Here is a 22205-nt window from a genome sequence, read left to right on the forward strand (position 1 = left end):
ATTATTTTTTTTTTTTTGCCATGATGACAGTAAATAATATTTTACCAGATATTTTTCAAGACACTTCTATACAACTTAAAGTGAGATTTAAAGGCTTAACTTGGTTAATTAGGTTAACTAGGCAGGTTAGGGGAATTAGGCAAAGAAAAGAAAAAAAAAGAAGAAAAAAAAAAGGGGGGGGCTAATAATTATGACTAACTGTGTGTGTGTGTGTGTGTGTGTGTGTGTGTGTGTGTGTGTGTGTGTGTGTGTGTGTGTGTGTGTGTGTGTATATGTATGTATATATATATATATATATATATATATATATATATATATATATATATATATACATGTATATGTATGTATGTATGTATGTATGTATGTATATATATATATATATATATATATATATATATATATATATATATATATATATATATGTATATATGTATATATGTATAGTATTCATTCATTCGTTTTCTTTTCGACTTAGTCCCTTTACTAGTCTGGGGTCACCACAGCAGAATGAACCGCTAACTTATCCAGCATATGTTTCACACAGTGGATGCCCTTCCAGCTGCAACCAATCTCTGGGAAACATCCATACACACTTATTCACTGGAGACAATTAAGCCTACCCAATTTACCTGTACCGCATGTCTTTGGACTGTGAGGAAAAACCGGAGCACCCACGCGAACGCAGTGAGAACATGCAAACTCCACATAGAAACACCAACTGACCCTGCTGAGGTTCGAACCAGCGACCTTCTTGCTGTGAGGCGACAGCACTACCTACTGCGCCACTGCATCGCCAAACACAGTATTAAAGAACCATGAAGAAGATTTTTGAAAACACTTTTTAGACACCTCTGGTTTATTGGTAGTAATCTGCACCCAGTGGTAGTTTCTTTAATTAAGTGACAAACTGGCAGTGGCAGCATAACTTTATCATTTTATTTTATAATTGCTAGATGGTGAATTGCTCTAAAGTAAATCAAACCCCTGAAAGCAGGTTGATGAAGCCACGGATATGAACCTTTCAGCTACATAAAGAGAAACTGAATAGGCTAAAGATCTGTATCTTGACAGACAGTCTCTCAATGTTTAAGGGACTTTGGACTGTAACCCCTTAGTATTGGGTCAGATGAGAAACATTATTTTCATCGTCAATCTGTGGAAAGCCTGAACTGAACTGGTAGACTAGATGTATATCTTTTGGGTTCTAACCTCTAATTATTGCAATTTTTAAACAGGACAGTGAGCCTTTGGAAGCTGAAAACATTACAATAATAAAATGGCCAGCCCAGAGTTCTTAACTAAACTTGACTGAAAATCTCTGGAAAATCTTTGGTAATAAAGAAACCCAGTGAACTGTGAAAAGCCACTTCCCACTCATTTTTATGATTTAATTATTTTCCACAACATAAAGTTTTTATTTTATTATTATTTTTTTTATAAAGTTACAAGGGCATTTTGTTAAACACTTGTTTGAGCATGGTAAAGCTACAACTACATTTAATAAAATCTTAATATTACACTATTTCTAAAACAAATCATGTTAATTTTTCTCAAGTTCTTAACTGTAAATGATAACAGAATTAATATTTTAATACTCAGAATGCTGTATACAGTCCAGTACCTAGACATGCAGACTGCTTCAAGAAACATTGTAGAAAAAAATGAGTTGCTTGTAGGACCTCTGTGAATTCAACCATGATGCAATATGTCTATTCAATAAATTTCCTCATTCGGAAATAACTAATTGGTAAGCCCTACTCATCAAAATTTGGATGCCATTAAAGTTCATGTGCACATAAAGGCATATGTCCAAAAATATTTGACAAATAGTGAATTTACAATTGATATTTTGCATGAACAACAATCTTATTGGCAGACATGACCATAAATATATACTGTATGAATATTGTCTGAATTCCTCTTAGACTAATAGATGAATCAATTGGTTAATAAGAACTTGAATGCATAAGTGAAAATGCATGTTGCTTGTAATGTAGAGAAAATATGATGCAAAATTAATGAACAAAAACATGAAGAGACTTAAAGCAAGTTTAATGTCAAATATAATACATTGCAAGTCCATAAACTTGGAAAGGAGACTTTCATATAAAACATAGATTTAGAATAAGAAGTGTTAAAAAAATAAACACATTCATCCTACATACATTATTATATAAATATTAAATAATATATTATATTAAAAAAACAATTAATAAAACAAACAAACATAATGCCCAGCCAAATGAACAAATGTACCTTTGTGGAGCACTTATAACATGCTTATTGCTATAAACATGGTCGTACACTCATTCTACATATCCTTCATATACACCACTAGTAACACTGTCCGATATATGAATACGATTACAGCACTGTTAAAGATTATTCCTATTGATTGAAGAGGTAGCTGCCATATATAATGCGAATGGGATAAATAATTGGCACGTGCATTCTGTGCAGGCTGAAACATTACCCTGAGTCACTAAGCATTTGTTCAGTCATAGTTAGTCCTTTTGTGGGTACCTGGAGCCTGCTGTATATCTAGGCAAACCAGTGTGCTGTGAGATCCACTGATTGTAGTTGCTGACTTGTGTGTAAACACCGGGCTGATTTTTTTCTGCACACTCTTTTCCCCAGCTTATGATGCCAAATAGGAACATGATGTTATTTACTTCACACACCAGGGGCCCTCCTGAGTCACCCTGAAACAAGACAAAATACATTTAGACATTCATTAAATTCCACTATATAATAAATAACTAACTAAATAAGTAAATAAATCATAACTTTTCTTATAATTTTTTTCTGCCTATTTTTTATTTTATTTCACCATTTTTACTCTTTTTTTTTCTTGCAGTTCTGGCTAAATCTCCTAATTCTTGCTTATATTTCTATCAATTCTGTAAATGTGCTTGATATTAACCCAGGATGATTTAAATAAAAATGATGCAATTTAAATAAAAAAGCCAATATAAACTCAAAATTCTTAGAAATGTTCTTAGCATGCCAACTTTTTCGGCAACTGTGAATTTATAAGCTTGCAGATCTGACTTTATTTCTAACATTATTCTGTCTTTTTAAAATAACTTGATCGCAATTTTAATGTTTTTTATTCCAAGACAAAAAAAAAGCTTGCATAAATTCTTTAAAGGGATAGTTCAACCAAAAATGAATAATTCTGTCATCATTTACTCACCCTTGACTTGCTTTCCAATTGCAAAGTTTTTTTCTTTTCAATTGAACACAAAAGAAGAAAATTTGAAGAATTTTGAACCCGGTAACCACTAACATCCAAAAGTTAATGAATATTCCTACATTCTTTAAAGTATTTTCTTTTGTGTTCAAAAGAACAAAACATGAATAAAACTGGTTTGGAACAGTTCAGGGGTGAGTAAATGATGACAAAACTTTCATTTTTGGGTGAACTGTTCTTTTTTCATTTCGTTTTTGGGTGAACAACCTTTGTCTATCTAACTTGTCAACATATTAATTCAAATGTCATTTTTCTCTCATGAATGCACAGTAAAAAATCTGTAGTTGTACTTTTTTCAGCAGCTGGGGCTGGAAAAAGTAAAATAATGACTCTTAAAATACAGACATTTACGGTAAAATAATGGACACTAAATTACAGAAATTTCCTTCAGTTCAAATTTCTGGTAAATTTCTGTAATTCAACCTCTGTTATTTTACAGTAGATTTCTGTAATGTAACAGATGTTATTTTACTTTTTTTTGTTTCGGCACCCCAGCTGCCGGAAATAAACCGTAATATTATAGATTTTTTTTACAGTGTGTTATTTATGTTCTCGTTAGTAGAACATTGTTGGGTTTACCTGGCAAGCATCTGTTTTCCAGTCTCTACCATTTGCGCACAGCATGTTTTCATTGACCTCGTCCTTATTGTAATACGTTCTCTGGCAAACTTTTTGGGAAATAAGCTTGACTTCAGTTTGCTTCAGATATCTAGAGAACTTAAAGGTACCTTTAAAAACAGATGCAGAAAAAAATACATTTGTTACTTTTATATCATCTTATAATTATCCTCCCAACATTCTACAGTGACATCCAAAGTGCCAAAACAATGGCTACATTCTCTACCAGAATATTTGCAGCTTAAGTACAGTATGTTTTGTCGTAATCAAAGGATGTCCCAATTTGTCTTATATTTAATGTCATAGATTAACTCTGTGAACACACTGTGTTGCTCTCATATCTTGCTGTCATAGGAAAGTGCTCTTTGTTATTGTGAAGAGATACAGTATCTTAGCATACAGCATATGTCGTCTTACCCTTTTGATATCTTCCGTAACCAGCAATCTCACAGTAGAATCCAACAGGAAGCATTTGCTGGAAAGGAGGAAGACACGCAGTTCTTACAGTTTTTGTCTTTACTGCACATTGTCCATTGCAGTCCTCTATCTTCAACAGAGCTGAAGGAAAAGATTTAGAGTGTTATTTATTTATTTTATTTATGTAGAATAACAATGTTAGAATAAAAATATAAAATGCACACACCAATGTCGTGAGTGTAGTTTTCAGTTGAGTAGTCAAAGTCCTCGTGGATGACAAGTCTGCTCACTGTGAATTTCTGCTCTTTGACTGGGTCGGTTTCATTGATGGCATTCTTTCCCAAGACGACAGAGTATCTATTTATTTGTGTTCTTTTACTGTTCAAAATAAAGAAACAAACAAATTAAGTAATTTTATAGCACTTTACTATACATAACTACATGAAGCATTTTATAACACCATCCCTTTCTGGAATACAGTATGGAATACAGTAGAATTTGACCATGGCATGCAGTAGTCTGAAATTTGCTAATTCACCCAACTTCTTGATTTAAGGTCTATTCCCAAACTGAAGAATTAGGGTCATCTACCTAAGCTCTCATTGCAATCTACATGCAAGATTCCTCCCTTCTGTTTTGGTTTCCAAAGTGTTGGCAAAATGACCTCAAAGTCATTTTGAGGCCCATGACCCATGAAGTCATGACGCAAGGAATACTATTTCCAGGTCTAAGCTGCTAATCATTTGATTTGATAAAATATTTGACCAATCTTTAGTCATATCAAACATTAAAGTGAATTTTATATACAATTGTGGTGTACACAACAGTCTCTGCATCACATACAGTACACCCATATTTTAACAATTTATAAAAATGAATCACTTTCTGGCCATCAGATATTAGGAATGGTTTTATATGTATATATTGCAATCATGATTTTCTAAAGTCTTACATCACTGTGTAAACATTTATTATTACCATTCGTTAAGTTTCACCATACAGTTTGATATGGACTTGGAAGCCGCTTTGCTTAACGTCACACTTAAGCGGATTTAAAACTCAATGTAGATTTTTTACTAAATAAACTGAACTATGGAAACATATATATATATATATATATATATATATATATATATATATATATATATATATATATATATATATATATATATATATATTTTAATTAAAATTAAAAAATCTATTATTTACCATTAATTTGAATTCAATCAAATTAGGATAGACTTAGTGCTTTATAAAAACTCCCTCAAAAGCTCACTCAGTCCATCATTTTGTGTTTGTGTGTTTGGATATTTGCTTTTGTGTGTATTCCAAGTTCAATTTTAACAAAGCTTGATTTATTGATTTCTTTCAGTATTGCTGCTACTTTAATGTCCACTATTAGTACTACTACTGTCCACTATTAGTTGGCATCATTTTACTTCTCAGTTATTGATAATTATGATTAGAGAATTATATAGGTATTTATGCTAGGTGGACTACATAAAGGAATAGTTCACCAAAAAATTGTGTCAGTGTTGATTCACCATGTACTTGTTTCAAAGCTGTTTGACTTTCTTTCTTCTCTTAAACTCAAAATAAGATTTTGATATATGACTTATAACCATTGACCTCCATAGTATTTGTTTTTCCATCTATGGAAGTCACTAGTTACAGGATTTCAGCTTTCTTTAAAATATTATTTTATGTTTAATAAAAGAAAGAACCTCATAGAGGCATGAAATCACTTGCTTCAATTTTTATTTTTGGGTGTAATATCCCTTTTAAAATTATTATATTTTGAGATAATATTTCAGGAGTAGTATACAGGACAATGTACTGTCAGCTGGTGTATTCTTGCAAAATAAACCTGACTTACACAGAATGTAAAATAAGGTAAAACATTTCAGTAAATGGCAAGTTGACATACCCAGTAGGGAAGCAGTGGGCTGCAGTGAGGACCCAGCATGGAGTGATGAGGGTTCCTCCACAAATGAACCCATCTCCTTTAAAGATAGCTGCCATCCAAGGCTGTGACTCAACAGTTGACCTTAATCCTCCTATTATCTTTGTCTGTCGGTCCAAGCGGCGCTCCCCACACGTTAATTCTAAATAATACACGTGAAACATCAAAAAACATGTAGTCTGTGAGAAGAAGTAATGTCTAGGCAGCACTCATGGAAAGAAATAGCACATACATCTATTGTACTTGAGGGTTTTGTAGCATAGCCATTGAAATTTTGTTAAAAACAAGAATTAAAAGAGTAAACTAGTGAGAATATTACCTGTGTCCTGCTTTATTGGCTCGGGTGTTGGTGGACGTTTGACTGCATGAACATTAATATGTTATATTAGTCAGTGTACTCTCAATATGATTTAAATGATCACAAGATGCACTACTTACCTGGCTTTATTGCCTCCTGAGGTATGTTACAGTATTCACGTACATAACGGTTTCTTTTCTTTACTACGCACCATGGCTGAGTCCTGTCATCTGGATTCCTGAAAAAGTAAAATATTCAAGTTTTTATTAAAGGAGTCAGCAAAAATCATCTCTCCCATCATCAGAATATGCATTCTTCCATTAAATATAGTAAAATGGTATCTTAGTTATGTAGTATGTCTAAATTCGTATATTCAGAAAACAGGTGAGATGTCTAGTTGACATATGCAGTTCAAATTTCATCTATACATCATACACATACTTTTTAAAAGGTTTTGATTATATGTTTCAAAACAAATATACACAGTATGCAATTCTGACACAAAAATTTGTAGCAAAATGTATGATTATAGGGCGGTGGTTAGCACTGTAATCTTACAGCAAGAAGGTCACTGGTTAGAGTCCCAGCTTGGCATTTCTATGAAGTTTGCATGTTCTCCTCGTGTTTGTGTGGGTATTCTCCGGGAGCTCCGGTTTCCCCCACAGTCCAAAGACATGTGCTATAGGTGAATTGAATCAACTAAATTGTCCATAGTGTACAGTATGTGTATGAGTATGTATGGATGTTTGCCAGTACTGGGTTGCAGCTGCAGGGCATCCGTTGTGTAAAGCATATGCTGCATAAGTTGGCGGTTCATACCGCTGTGGCAAACCCTGATGAATAAAGGGACTAAGCTGAAGGAAAACGAATGAATGAATGTATGAATATTAATACCTGCAGTAGTTATGATAACAGTTTTTGAAGGCAGAGTATGGTGAGCCTTGGATGGAATTCCATGGTGCACAAATCCGTCCACTGACAGTCACTGACACTTTTCCTGTGTATTTGCTCTCATCTCTGTCTAATATGCACTTGCCTAAAAAGAGAAAAGTCATGATTAAACCTATATATGGTAAAACGCTTAAAATACAACGTTATGTTTTCTGTAAATAATATTTACTTGGGAAAAACTTTAAAGTAACAGCATTAAAAGAGGCTTACCATTTACAGAAGTTGAAGAAGATTTCCACCTTTCATCCATCTCTCCTATGATCTAAAAAAAGAATTGTAAATATTACATCTGTGGGAGTAAATGTTAACTCCATTTAAAGAGCTAGTAAATAAGGGAAATAAGCTAAAGGAAAATGAATAAATGAATGATCTTTTAAAGGAAGTAAAGAATTTCACTTCTGTCTTATTTTTCCTTATTTTTCCACTTACTGCTTCAGTCCAGCACAGGACACATGTGAGCAGAAAACCCCCTAGTATACACTTCATCTTGATGGCAAACCAATGTTTTTTTTCTTCCTTTTTTGGAGATCCTAAGAAACATTTTGAAGAAGTGAGTTAAATATTCATAATAAACATTTCTAAAAAAGTGTAGGCACATGCTCTTAGACATGCTCTTTCACCAAAAAGACTTTTACAGTTGAAGTCAGAATTATTGAACCCCCTGAATTATTAGCCCTCTGTTATTTCTGTTTAATGGAGAGAAGATTTTTACAACACATAATAGTTTTATAACTCATTTCTAATAACTGATTTCTTTGATCTTTGCCATGATGACAGGACATAATATTTTACTAGATATTTTTTCAAGACACTTCTTTACAGCTTAAAGTGACATTTAAAGGCTTAACTAGGTTAATTAGGATAACCAGGCAGAGAAAAACAAAACAGCTGAAAGGGGCAAATAATTTTGACCTTAAAATGTTTTTTTTTCTTAATTAAAAACTACTTTTATTCTGGCTAAAATAAAACAAATAAGACTCCAGAATAAAAAAAATGTATCAGACATACTGTAAAAAAATCATTGCTCTGTTAAACATCATTTGGAAAATATAAAAAAAGAAATTAAAAAGGGGGCTAAGAATTCTGACTTCAATTATAAACTTGAAAAAGTGGACAAAAAATAAACAAGCCTTGCCACGAAAAGATTGAAACCAAACTTTGCAAGCAACAACCGAATATCATAACAACAAACATTAAACAAACAATAAACAAACAACAATAAACAAACAAAGCAATTATCTACTGCTGATCAGTTTTATTTCATGCAATCAATAATTAATTTAAATTATTATAACTTTTATATAAAAACATGTATAGAAGAATGTTTGTATCTTCTTCTACAAAATGTTTTTTGACATGAAGAGCCTTTTGCATCCTCAAAACCTTTCCATTGGATCCAATGTCATTTGTAATTTACTTTAAATACTTTAAATACTAAAAAAACTATATTTTATTTTATTATTTTCAAATTAAGATTACAAATGGGCATTTAACAAATAGATCGATGAACCATTTTGTGTTTTCGAAAGCACTTTTCAGTAAATATTGTTTAAAGTCTTAAAAGTAAAATCATCAGTGTCAATAAAGTAATGTATGTGTCACTAAAAGGTTCTAAAAAATCCTAAATTGTTCTTTGTAGCTGTTAAAACCTCAGCCTGAGATAAATGTATTGGAATGAAATTCTAATTCATTCATATTCCCACATGCTATATGCATAAATCAAGTTATTGAAAAACTGCTTTACAAGCAAATATGCAAATAAAAGAATAAAATCCAAGCAGAAGCAGAGTGCTTACCTTTCTTATAGTAGACACAGCTGATCTTTCTGTTTTCCTGCAGATGCTGCTGTGTAGAGCTCTGGGCTTACTAAGCACTTGCTGTCATGTGTTTGCTGATGTTCCTGCTTTATAGTGAGAGACTGTGATTGGCTGAAAGGGGGCTTGGCCTCAGGCAAACTGGCACATGCGCCGTGCAGAAAACAATGAGATAATTTGGCTGTGATTTCGTGCAAGTACATTATGTGACTCATGCTACATTTCTCAAGACCTCTTCCTTTTAAAACACATAAAAAACTTTGAAGGGGAAATATTCCTAATAGGGACATTGCCCCTGAAGCAATGACAATCACTGTGGTTTCAGTATTACAATGGCCATTACACAATATGTTTGAGAGATATTTAATTTAATTCTTCATGATTGTGTAGAAATATTTAAAAGATCTTTTATTATTTCACGTCACATGATGATTGTCATCATCCATCTCTTTGCTGTCAGTCAATTTTAACTCAAACTGGACCTATTTATAAATAGTCACTATGATGACATTTGATTTCTTCATAACATCCTGAGCCATTCACATATGTTTTCACTCCCTTTCTACATTCAATGCTTCTGTTTGCACGCCTGGGGTATAATAAACTTGAAATCCTGGACTTTTTTATGATGTTAATTTTATCAAGGCATCATGATTGTCTTGTTTTAATTACTTCAAAACATTTTCCTCAGTCTAATACATTTATAGGATCATGCCAGTCTGTTTTCGCTGGATTTCTACCATCTAAACTTGATAAATGAGGGGGTTTCATGGATGACTGAGCCAGAGGAGATGATGTCACATCTCCTCTCTTTAACCTTAAGAAATGTGCAGACGTTTAAGATGTGTGCAGACACACATATCCTGTTCAACACACTAATGAACTTCCAGAGTTGCTGATTTCTGGCTTCTGTGATGATAACATCCCGTGTGTCAGCTCACTGTTTGCATCAGCTTTTATGATGCTGAGTGACTTTTTTTAGTAGAACGAAGCATTATGTCAGTTTTTAACAAGTTTTAATCTTGATTTACAAAGGAATAAAATAAAAAGGCGCTTATTCTGTACATATTCAGGCCTAAGATATTGAGGGTCAGCTACTTGTTTGAGTTATCGGTAAGCTGTGATATCTTTCTTGCAAGCACTGTAATTAAATGCATATGCATTTATCACACACTACCAGATGCTAATATTCCCATGAAGACGTCCATCATGAAAATATGCAGACCTGTGTTGAAATTAAGAAATCACTTCCAGATTATTGTGTACGCAGCCCACTGACTGACCGGCAGATCCAGTCATTATTGCTCAACTCTAAAACTATAAGAAGATATTCAGTGAGACACTAAAACTCTATATAATTTTGATCAAATGTACACAAATGTATGCTCTTTTGAGGTCAGTTGTCTAACCTAAATCTCATTGACGATACATTTGCACCTGCATCTTCAAGACATGAGCGCCATCTCTTGGTCACAGGTGTTAATGTCCAATTATTCTTGGCCTTGGCTTTTGACCTGCTTACACCCAGTGGGTCAGATAAGCCTGTTGACTGTAAAGATTAGTGGTAGACAGGGTTTCCAGGCGTTCGTCAATACTGGAGCAACCCTAAAACAGCAAACAAAGACAAAACAAATCATGAAAACACGTACAGTATCTATCTATCTATCTATCTATCTATCTATCTATCTATCTATCTATCTGTCTATCTGTCTGTCTGTCTGTCTGTCTGTCTGTCTGTCTGTCTGTCTGTCTATCTGTCTATCTATCTTATTTTTATGAATCTTTTATCCAGCGACATATACAAAGCATGTACAGATAGTTCACATGAAATCATTATTTATTTTATTGTATTTTTTTGTTACACAAATCATCAGGAACAAACATACAATAACACAATATAAAAGTCGACTGTAAAAAAACAACTAATATAACAATGGTAATAAACAACTACAATTAATAAAAATAAAGTCCACAAAGCATAGAGTACAGCATTTCTACATCCAATGATTTTAAGATTTAACAGAGGAATCAAAAATAACTCTTATAACAATACATATCTCAGATTTTTTGCTTTTCAATTTCACAGTATAAAGAAGTCAAACTCGATATAAAAAATTGTTAATGTGGGAAATGACAAACATTATTTACATTTGCACAATAGTTAATGCATTTTTCAAAACAATTAGTACAAACTGCAAAACCTAGATGATAACCCGCAAAAGCGTGTCACTTGCTCAAAATGGATAGCTCGTTCCTCAAAAGCAAGTATTGATGTCAATGAAAGTGTCAATGTCATAAAGATGAAAAGTCCTGACACCATTGTTTATGAACAAGATATTCAAATGATTTTATCATGTTTTCATTATCACAGTTTACTCTGTTCATTTCTTCCTGAAAATGCTCAAGACAGCACTATATACTATTTGCACAGCCATTTTAAAAAAACTACAGAAAAGGTAAACATCACTGCATTGAGTGAGGTATCTGAGTACAAGACATTGAATATGTATGTGTCACATTTTTACTGCATATGCTCTTTGCAAGTCTAGTTTATTCACAACATTGTGCAAAAGAATAAATACACCCTTATTTACAACAAACATAAACTTCCTTTGGGTAGAGCTGTCAACAATATTACAGTACATCTTGGAACTGAACCTATACATACACAGGTCTGTAAACCATTCATGAAATTGTTCAATTTAGAAAACATTTCAGGAGAAAACAATATTAAAATTTTTAAATAAAATTTGCTTGACATATTTCGACAACTACTTCAACATTTTTGTATGTAATGACTCAAGTAATGATATGAGGACTAATTGTTTTATATGGAATGACTATTCAGCATTCACAAGTTTAGTTCATTTTGATTGACATGACATAAGCAACTGATAATAAAACAGCAGAGAGTTGTATGAAAGAAATTGATGCATGTCCAAAAGCATTTGCAATTTGTTGGAAGGAATGAGAAACTGCTACTAGGATGTGCACAGACGACTAATTGTTTTGAGAGACACAACGACTGAGAAAAACTAATAAAATATTTGAAGAGAGTTAATCAGGCTCTTTTTTTTAACTATAATAGAGTTTTAAAAAAAAGCCTCTAGGTTTTCATTTTGCTTCTAAAAAGTATCATGAATGTGCTTGTTATTACTTTTTATCAGTTAATTCTACACATTCTAAATGTAATTTTGGGTTTACAACATACAGAGAATATTAAATATGATTTTTAACAAGTTGAATCATTTTGACAGGGATAGATTTAATAACTAAATTATATTATCTAAACAGTATTGGGAAATTGTAGATATACATGAATTGTTTAGATGATAGAATAGTAACAGTCGAAAAGTTTTATAAGTTTTAAAAGATGATTAATGTTTATTAAACCAATTGTGTGTGTGTGTGTGTGTGTGTGTGTGTGTGTGTGTGTGTGTGTGTGTGTGTGTGTGTGTGTGTTTTGTTTACCCGGCTTTATCCCTTTTTGTTCAAGATGCTATTTGTAAAAAAATTAATGATTTATTTATACAATTTGTTTGGAGAAACAGACATCATCATTTAAGAAAGGAAGTTTTTCAAGGCCCAAGAAAAGATGGGGGATTTGAACTTTTAGATTTTTTTTACTTAAATTATACTTTTAAAGTTAAATGGCTTAGGAATTGTTTATTGAAAGCAGACTCAATTTGGTTTTTTATACCATATAATATTTTCAAAAAGGTTGGAGGATTGCGTTTTTTACTAACATGTGATTATTCTGTTAAGAAACTACCGGTAACATTGTCCAATTTTTATCAACAAGCTCTTAAAGCATGGAAGTTGTGTTATGTGCACAATTTCTCACCCCATAAAGCAATTTTGTTGAATAATTCTAATATAACTGTTAATCGGAAATCTCTCTACCTACAAAATTGGACAGATAAAGGTATTTTTTTCTTATCTGATATTTTGGACCAATCAGCTAATTTACTTTCTTACAAAAATTTTATGGAAAGATGGTCGTTCCCTATTAAATTTAAAGAATATAACTATGTAACAAAAGCCATCCCCTCTGGTTTGTTAATGCTAATGAGAAGTTATATGTCTTCATATAGTATCAATATTAATAGAAATGATCCTGCTCTTTACTTAAATGGGGTAGACTTTTGTAGTAAAAAATGTACAAACAAAGTAATTAGATTAATATTTTTCAAAAATAGAGCATTACAACCTAGAGGAAATTTTTTTTGGAATGTATATTTCCATGATATTGTGTGGAAAAAAGCTTGGATGCTTTCTTTTCGTTTTTGCTTGGGTAACAAGTACAGGGAATTACATTTAAAAATTTTACATAACATTTATGTTTGTAATCAAACATTAACTAAATTTACGCAGACGGATGGAAACTGTTCATTCTGTTTACATCACCCAGAGATGTTGATTCATCTTTTTTATGACTGTGAATATTCAAAAAAAATTTGGGAAGATCTATCATTATATGTAAAAAAAAAATCAGGTTTTAGTTGCAATTTGACCCCCAAAGACGTTATTTTTTATTTTGTTTCAAACAATTTATCTGTGGAATTTTTATTGAATCTTTTAATTTTGTTTGGTAAATTTCATATTCATAAATGCAGGTTTAATAACTCTAAACCTTGTTTAAAGGTTGCTATTGCAGACTTTCATTTGTATATAGAATCGCTCCAATATATTAAGAGCGAAAAATGTATAAATACAATTTTTGTGGCAAAGGAGCTTAAGTTAATTGATTAGTACTCTTGCTGTTAATTGGTTAGGTTAAATTATTATCATTGTAAAGACCTCTATGTTGAATTGTCTGTTTTATTTGTTTAATTTATGTAATTTATTTTAATTTATGTTATTAGTTACTTCTGTATTTTTTGGATGTCATGTTTAAATTGTAAATTTGTTGTTCAATAAAAAAAAAATCCCTTACCTGCTGTCCAAAGCCACGCCTCCTGAAATCACCAACGCGCACATTAAAGATGACGGACCCACTAGATCATGTCGCTCGCCAGTTAGAAAACTTGATAGTACTTTAAAAATACCACAATTCTGAACGAAAAACTGCATTATATCTAGCACGTTTTCAGTTAGCAAGCAAAACTGGTCATGATGTGCAATATTTTATGCATGCAAGGATCGCGTGCAAATAAAGAGCCATCGGCCCTTAATTTTTGTCATAGAATTGTGTATTAGATTAGATTGTACGTTAGATCAACAGCACAGACTGAACTTATAGCAACAGGTTAAACTTTCTGACCCCTTTATGGTAATCAAATTGAAAATGAACCTAGGCCACAACTGACCATTGAGGATGATCTCCAAAATTAAACCAATGGACTTGTCCTGAACACATGCTGTCCACCAGTCTCCTTGAGGTTAGGTTATTAATATTAAATTAAAGAAATGAATAAATGATTATACAAACTATATAGCCCATGACTGTTAAGACTGTTGCACTTTTTGTGTTGGCAATATGCTCATGTTTATATAGGCCTATTGTTATGTGTGCAACATTTGTATATTTATAGCCACCTCTGAGAAATGTCGGGGTCACAATGGTTTTAAGACAAGACTTAAAAAGTCATACATTTGAAATAGTGACTGACACCTGCAGAAACCATGGTTGTGATGTTCCATTCCACTATAGACATGGTTACATCAAAACGAGTATTAAATATTAAGCCAAAAATATAAAACCGAATTATGTATACGCTACTATTTTTATAAAGTGATATGTGCAAATAAAAAAATACACACTTTTGTCTTTGCAGACTTTTCATCTTTGCATTAACTTGTGTTGTTTTACAGTTTTTTTTTCAGTCGCTTTGGTAAACTTCTCAGATTTGAAATTTGCTAAGCAGTAAGTGCATTTCTCAAAACAGCACATACAAATAGCCAAACAGCATGGATTACCTGCAAAGGCCAGTCTCTTGCTTAAAGTGCTTGGTTCATCTCTCAATGAACATGTCAGTGCCGTCAGAATGACAAGTCCTTGTGTCATTGTGTACGGATAAGACAGTCAAATTACTTACTCATGTTGTCAATGTAACAGCGTACTCTGGATGGACGTCCTCATGTAAGCTACGGCTAATTTATTTCATTTTTTTGCGGCTTGTACTGCGATTCGTTGCCAGATCATGTCATTGTGATACAGAAAGGAAAAGACAGCACTTCATAGGACAAAGAAAACAAAAAACAAACCCAAAACAAAAGTAGAAATGTGAACATAGGACAATCTCCTTTCAGATACAGCTCACCTTCATTAGACAAAGTCCAGATTGACCTGGGAGCAATTTACCAATTATAGATTTAGAAAAAAAACGTCTAATGGAAATGTACAGAAAAATGCATTATGACTAAATATTATGACAACTTGTTCAACTTCTTTTATATAGAATATATATCTCGACATTAACTTTTTTCTCACACCCCACTGGTCATTTTTACGAGACAAAATTTTGTTGTTGAAAACTGTAAATTTGACTTTTGCATGCAAAAAGTACCTGAGTAGGAGACATTTTACTCGATTTGGGTCGTTAAAATAACTTTGACTACCAATATAATGATATAGGTAGCCTATATCTGCTGTAGTAACTTAAAACCTACAGTAGTTTGACAAAAAAAAAAAAAAAAAAAACCAAAACAATACCCATTCTTGTCTTAAGGAAATTTTTATTGAGCAATTTTTTGAAGAACAGTAAGTTCATGAAATGTCAAATATATAGTATATTCTGCTGGTTTTAAACATACATACATAATAATAAATACAGTCATGTAACAACCATAACATTACCATTGTGTCTTAGGACATCTTTGATTAACTTTTTACTACCTTCCCCACATGTTGACTAATGAAGGTACATTTTTAACAACTATTTACTTGTTAGGCTACTTTATTGTCAAACCACGTTGCGTACAAATGCATTCAACAGACCTGTATGACAGTGTATTGCTGTGCATGACAAATAAAAACACGAGGCAGGTGTTTAGAAAGAGAAGTTTATTTTGAACTTACCTTGGTCAATTTCTAAGAGCAGCCCCGAGAGAACTGACCGCACCGAGCGAGAACCGCCGTGGTTTATAGGAATGCATATGCAAATGTTTACATGGCGACGTCACTGCTGGGAGTCTCGTTGTCATGGTGAGCGCTGAGGAGAGCACGCCTCCCATTGGACCAAACAGGCTCGGCAATCTCCGTCACGGCGTGACGGCGAGTTGCGGACAAAAACATATTAAATATACTGAATATATATTTTTACTCTTTTTTTTGGTGCCGTGTGTTATTCTGGGATGCAGTAGAATAGGGAGACAGATGATTATAATTAAAGACCAATGACTCTGACAAACTCCTAGTGGTGGTAAGCTTCTTATTATCCAAGATCGCCATCTAGCGGTCACACCACCTAATAGCATGTTACTTGCTACTCCACATCATGCCCGTAGCCGGGGTGGGGGCATGCCTAGCCCTAACTAAACGTAAACCCAATTAGTACCTTATTAATTATTAACAAACAGCTAGTTAGTTTATTATGCTAGTAGTGTTAGTTTAATTGTTTGTTAATACTGTGAATTGTGACCTAAACTGAAAAAGTGTTGCCAAAAGGTCCAGCATTTGTCCTTTTAATTGTTTTATGTAATTGAATATTATATATTTATCAAATAATGAATATAATATATTTACATTCAATATATATTCCTGTCACGTCTGTGTTTTTGAGGCTGTTTGCTCACTTCATTCGTTTTTTTTTTTTTTTGTTCTGATCAGATATCCATCCGATCGCTCAAACCACTTCAGAAGGTCATCTGGGATGCGTTCCAGATGAAACTGGACAGGTCTAATCTTAACCTGAAATGAGCTTAAGTGAGAATTGGTGTCTGTACTGCAGTTCGTTGGCCTATGCTAAAGCACGCAGTTCAATAGGCCTAGATGTAGACTAAATGAGCAGTCAGTCTTGTTGAGGCTAGCCTACTCCTAATTGAGTGGAGGAACTATGACGTCAATTTGTATGCAAAAACCCGGAAGCGAGTTAGAATTTTAGCAGTTCCGGTTCCTTCGTCCCAAAGTCAATGGGTTTTCTCGATGGGGTTTCAGTAAAATCGCTTAAATAAGGTTCGTGGCAAACACAAACTCAAAATACTTTCACGCTTTGTTCTACGACATAAAACACATCACTTACAGCACACTCTTGAATTTTTTAATGGGTTATGCTTCTTTAAAAAGACGCTTGCTATCAAGTTGCTAAATGGGACTACAGGCGGCGTCGGAGACATTATACGTCATCGAGCTGATCTGGTCTGGAGCGCAGCTCGCTCGTGTTGGGCATTTGGATTAGTCTGTTATTTAGGTGTTTTCATGAATAGTATTATATAGTTTGTAGTATTATTCTAATTGGGAATTCAGATTGTGTGTAGATAATTCCTTCACTTGTAAAGGCTGACGAGACAGATTCATTTGCTAATCATTTATGCTAATTAAACAATATTATGAAGATAACGTTACTGCCTACTAGTGCAGCCGGTCTCTCTCCTGCTCTCAGTAATGCAAACGTATGAATAAACGTGTAGAACTACATGCATGTAGGTCAGTAAATGGTGAGTGCATTTTCATTTTTAGGGTGAACTATCTCTTTAGGGACTCAATACTTTGGTTGCCAAATCCAATAAAACAAGGTCTAATGGACCTTGTGCCATGCTAAGCAAGCGTCTCTCTCTTTATAGACGTCCGACCGTTTAAGCACTCTTTGGTTGTCAAAAATAAAAAGACACAAATAAATTGTAGTGATGAGACCCTCTATTTAGGATATAAATTTGCCATACATATAATATTTTTAGGTGACGCAGTAGGTAGTGCCGTTGCCTCACAGCAGGAAGGTCACTGGTTCGAGCCTCAGCTGGGTCAGCTACCGTTTCTGTGTGGAGTTTGCATGTTCTCCCTGCATTCGCGTGGGTTTTCCTCCGGGTGCTCCGGTTTCCCCCACAAGTCCAAAGACATGCGGTACAGGTGAATTGGGTGGGCTAAGTTTTCCGTAGTGTATGAGTGTGACTGAGTGTGTGTGTGTGTGTGTGTGTGTGTGGATGTTTCCCAGAGATGGGTTGCGGCCGGAAGGTCATCCGCTGCGTAAAAATTGTGCTGGATAAGTTGGCAGGTTAATTCCACGGTGGCGTGTAATAATAAAGGGACCAAGCCGAAAAGAAAATGAAGGAATAATATTTTTTAGATGCTTGAACTGTTATTGTCACCCTGAATGACCTTTTAGGGGATGTTTGGTGTCTTTTATTTAATTAGTTGTTTTGATGAGTGAAAACCTCCCCTTCAGTGTGTCTTTATGCCATTAACTATGTACTTTTTCAAAGGTACTTTCAAGAACAACATTGGCTTATTTTTTTGAGCCCCTCCAAATCATGCTAACAAAAAATGCTGAAAATACCACAATAAGTTCTACTTTACTACTGACCATATTTAAATGCCAAAGTTTGACTTCTGACAGATCGGAGCTTTAGTGTGACATCAGTTAAAGCTGCACTAGGTGATCTGCCAAAATGCTAACTGGTTAGCATAATATTTCAAATACAATCCCTCCCCTGCTGTCCAAAGCCACGCCTCCTGAAATCACCAACGCGCACATTAAAGATGACGGACCCACTAGATCATGTCGCTCGCCAGTTAGAAAACTTGATAGTACTTTAAAAATACCACAATTCTGAACGAAAAACTGCATTATATCTAGCACGTTTTCAGTTAGCAAGCAAAACTGGTCATGATGTGCAATATTTCATGCATGCAAGGATCGCGTGCAAATAAAGAGCCATCGGCCCTTAATTTTTGTCATAGAATTGTGTATTAGATTAGATTGTACGTTAGATCAACAGCACAGGCTGAACTTATAGCAACAGGTTAAACTTTCTGACCCCTTTATGGTAATCAAATTGAAAATGAACACAGGCCACAACTGACCATTGAGGATGATCTCCAAAATTAAACCAATGGACTTGTCCCGAACACATGCTGTCCACCAGTCTTCTTGAGGTTAGGTTATTAATATTAAATTAAAGAAATGAATAAATGATTATACAAACTATATAGCCTATGACTGTTAAGACTGTTGCACTTTTTGTGTTGGCAATATGCTCATGTTTATATAGGCCTATGGTTATGTGTGCAACATTTGTATATTTATAGCCACCTCTGAGAAATGTCGGGGTCACAATGGTTTTAAGAAAAGACTTAAAAAGTCGTACATTTGAAATAGTGACTGACACCTGAAGAAACCATGGTTGTGATGTTCCATTCCACTATAGACATGGTTACATCAAAACGAGTATTAAATATTAAGCCAAAAATATAAAACCGAATTATGTATACGCTACTATTTTTATAAAGTGATATGTGCAAATAAAAAAATACACACTTTTGTCTTTGCAGACTTTTCATCTTTGCATTAACTTGTGTTGTTTTACAGTTTTTTTTTCAGTCGCTTTGGTAAACTTCTCAGATTTGAAATTTGCTAAGCAGTAAGTGCATTTCTCAAAACAGCACATACAAATAGCCAAACAGCATGGATTACCTGCAAAGGCCAGTCTCTTGCTTAAAGTGCTTGGTTCATCTCTCAATGAACATGTCAGTGCCGTCAGAATGACAAGTCCTTGTGTCATTGTGTACGGATAAGACAGTCAAATTACTTACTCATGTTGTCAATGTAACAGCGTACTCTGGATGGACGTCCTCATGTAAGCTACGGCTAATTTATTTCATTTTTTTGCGGCTTGTACTGCGATTCGTTGCCAGATCATGTCATTGTGATACAGAAAGGAAAAGACAGCACTTCATAGGACAAAGAAAACAAAAAACAAACCCAAAACAAAAGTAGAAATGTGAACATAGGACAATCTCCTTTCAGATACAGCTCACCTTCATTAGACAAAGTCCAGATTGACCTGGGAGCAATTTACCAATTATAGATTTAGAAAAAAAACGTCTAATGGAAATGTACAGAAAAATGCATTATGACTAAATATTATGACAACTTGTTCAACTTCTTTTATATAGAATATATATCTCGACATTAACTTTTTTCTCACACCCCACTGGTCATTTTTACGAGACAAAATTTTGTTGTTGAAAACTGTAAATTTGACTTTTGCATGCAAAAAGTACCTGAGTAGGAGACATTTTACTCGATTTGGGTCGTTAAAATAACTTTGACTACCAATATAATGATATAGGTAGCCTATATCTGCTGTAGTAACTTAAAACCTACAGTAGTTTGACAAAAAAAAAAAAAAACCAAAACAATACCCATTCTTGTCTTAAGGAAATTTTTATTGAGCAATTTTTTGAAGAACAGTAAGTTCATGACATGTCAAATATATAGTATATTCTGCTGGTTTTAAACATACATACATAATAATAAATACAGTCATGTAACAACCATAACATTACCATTATGTCTTAGGACATCTTTGATTAACTTTTTACTACCTTCCCCACATGTTGACTAATGAAGGTACATTTTTAACAACTACTGTATTTACTTGTTAGGCTACTTTATTGTCAAACCACGTTGCGTACAAATGCATTCAACAGACCTGTATGACAGTGTATTGCTGTGCATGACAAATAAAAACACGAGGCAGGTGTTTAGAAAGAGAAGTTTATTTTGAACTTACCTTGGTCAATTTCTAAGAGCAGCCCCGAGAGAACTGACAGCACCGAGCGAGAACCGCCGTGCTTTATAGGAATGCATATGCAAATGTTTACATGGCGACGTCACTGCTGGGAGTCTCGTTGTCATGGTGAGCGCTGAGGAGAGCACGCCTCCCATTGGACCAAACAGGCTCGGCAATCTCCGTCACGGCGTGACGGCGAGTTGCGGACAAAAACATATTAAATATACTGAATATATATTTTTACTTTCTTTTTTGGTGCCGTGTGTTATTCTGGGATGCAGTAGAATAGGGAGACAGATGATTATAATTAAAGACCAATGACTCTGACAAACTCCTAGTGGTGGTAAGCTTCTTATTATCCAAGATCGCCATCTAGCGGTCACACCACCTAATAGCATGTTACTTGCTACTCCACTACATCATGCCCGTAGCCGGGGTGGGGGCATGCCTAGCCCTAACCTAAACGTAAACCCAATTAGTACCTTACTAATTATTAACAAACAGCTAGTTAGTTTATTATGCTAGTAGTGTTAGTTCAATTGTTTGTTAATACTGTGAATTGTGACCTAAACTGAAAAAGTGTTGCCAAAAGGTCCAGCATTTGTCCTTTTTATTGTTTTATGTAATTGAATATTATATATTTATCAAATAATGAATATAATATATTTACATTCAATATATATTCCTGTCACGTCTGTGTTTTTGAGGCTGTTTGCTCACTTCATTCGTTTTTTTTCTTTTTTGTTCTGATCAGATATCCATCCGATCGCTCAAACCACTTCAGAAGGTCATCTGGGATGCGTTCCAGATGAAACTGGACAGGTCTAATCATAACCTGAAATGAGCTTAAGTGAGAATTGGTGTCTGTACTGCAGTTCGTTGGCCTATGCTAAAGCACGCAGTTCAATAGGCCTAGATGTAGACTAAATGAGCAGTCAGTCTTGTTGAGGCTAGCCTACTCCTAATTGAGTGGAGGAACTATGACGTCAATTTGTATGCAAAAACCCGGAAGCGAGTTAGAATTTTAGCAGTTCCGGTTCCTTCGTCCCAAAGTCAATGGGTTTTCTCGATGGGGTTTCAGTAAAATCGCTTAAATAAGGTTCGTGGCAAACACAAACTCAAAATACTTTCACGTTTTGTTCTACGACATAAAACACATCACTTACAGCACACTCTTGAATTTTTTAATGGGTTATGCTTCTTTAAAAAGACGCTTGC

General features: G+C 34.0%; 1 protein-coding gene and 1 long non-coding RNA gene across 2 annotated transcripts in view; one reads left to right on the forward strand and one right to left on the reverse strand.

Moving 5' to 3' along the window:
• LOC147841073 (uncharacterized) overlaps positions 1–15966 on the forward strand; it is a 360944-nt gene extending 344978 nt beyond the window's left edge. Inside the window, exon 2 of the long non-coding RNA XR_015505986.1 lies at positions 14180–15966. This is a non-coding gene — a long non-coding RNA (uncharacterized LOC147841073). The remainder of the gene's footprint in view (positions 1–14179) is intronic.
• plaua (plasminogen activator, urokinase a) lies at positions 1441–9382 on the reverse strand. The gene is given in 11 exon segments (NM_001172401.1): positions 1441–2702; positions 3833–3981; positions 4289–4429; positions 4515–4666; positions 6216–6393; positions 6571–6612; positions 6690–6787; positions 7444–7585; positions 7711–7762; positions 7930–8030; positions 9297–9382. Coding segments are annotated over 10 exon segments (1209 nt in total). The 5' UTR covers positions 7987–8030; positions 9297–9382; the 3' UTR covers positions 1441–2504.
• Positions 15967–22205: the final 6239 nt, after the last annotated feature.

Source organism: Danio rerio, chromosome 13 (genome assembly GCF_052040795.2).
Source record: "Danio rerio strain M-AB ecotype USA chromosome 13, GRCz13ab, whole genome shotgun sequence".
Classification (NCBI taxonomy): Eukaryota; Metazoa; Chordata; class Actinopteri; order Cypriniformes; family Danionidae; genus Danio; species Danio rerio.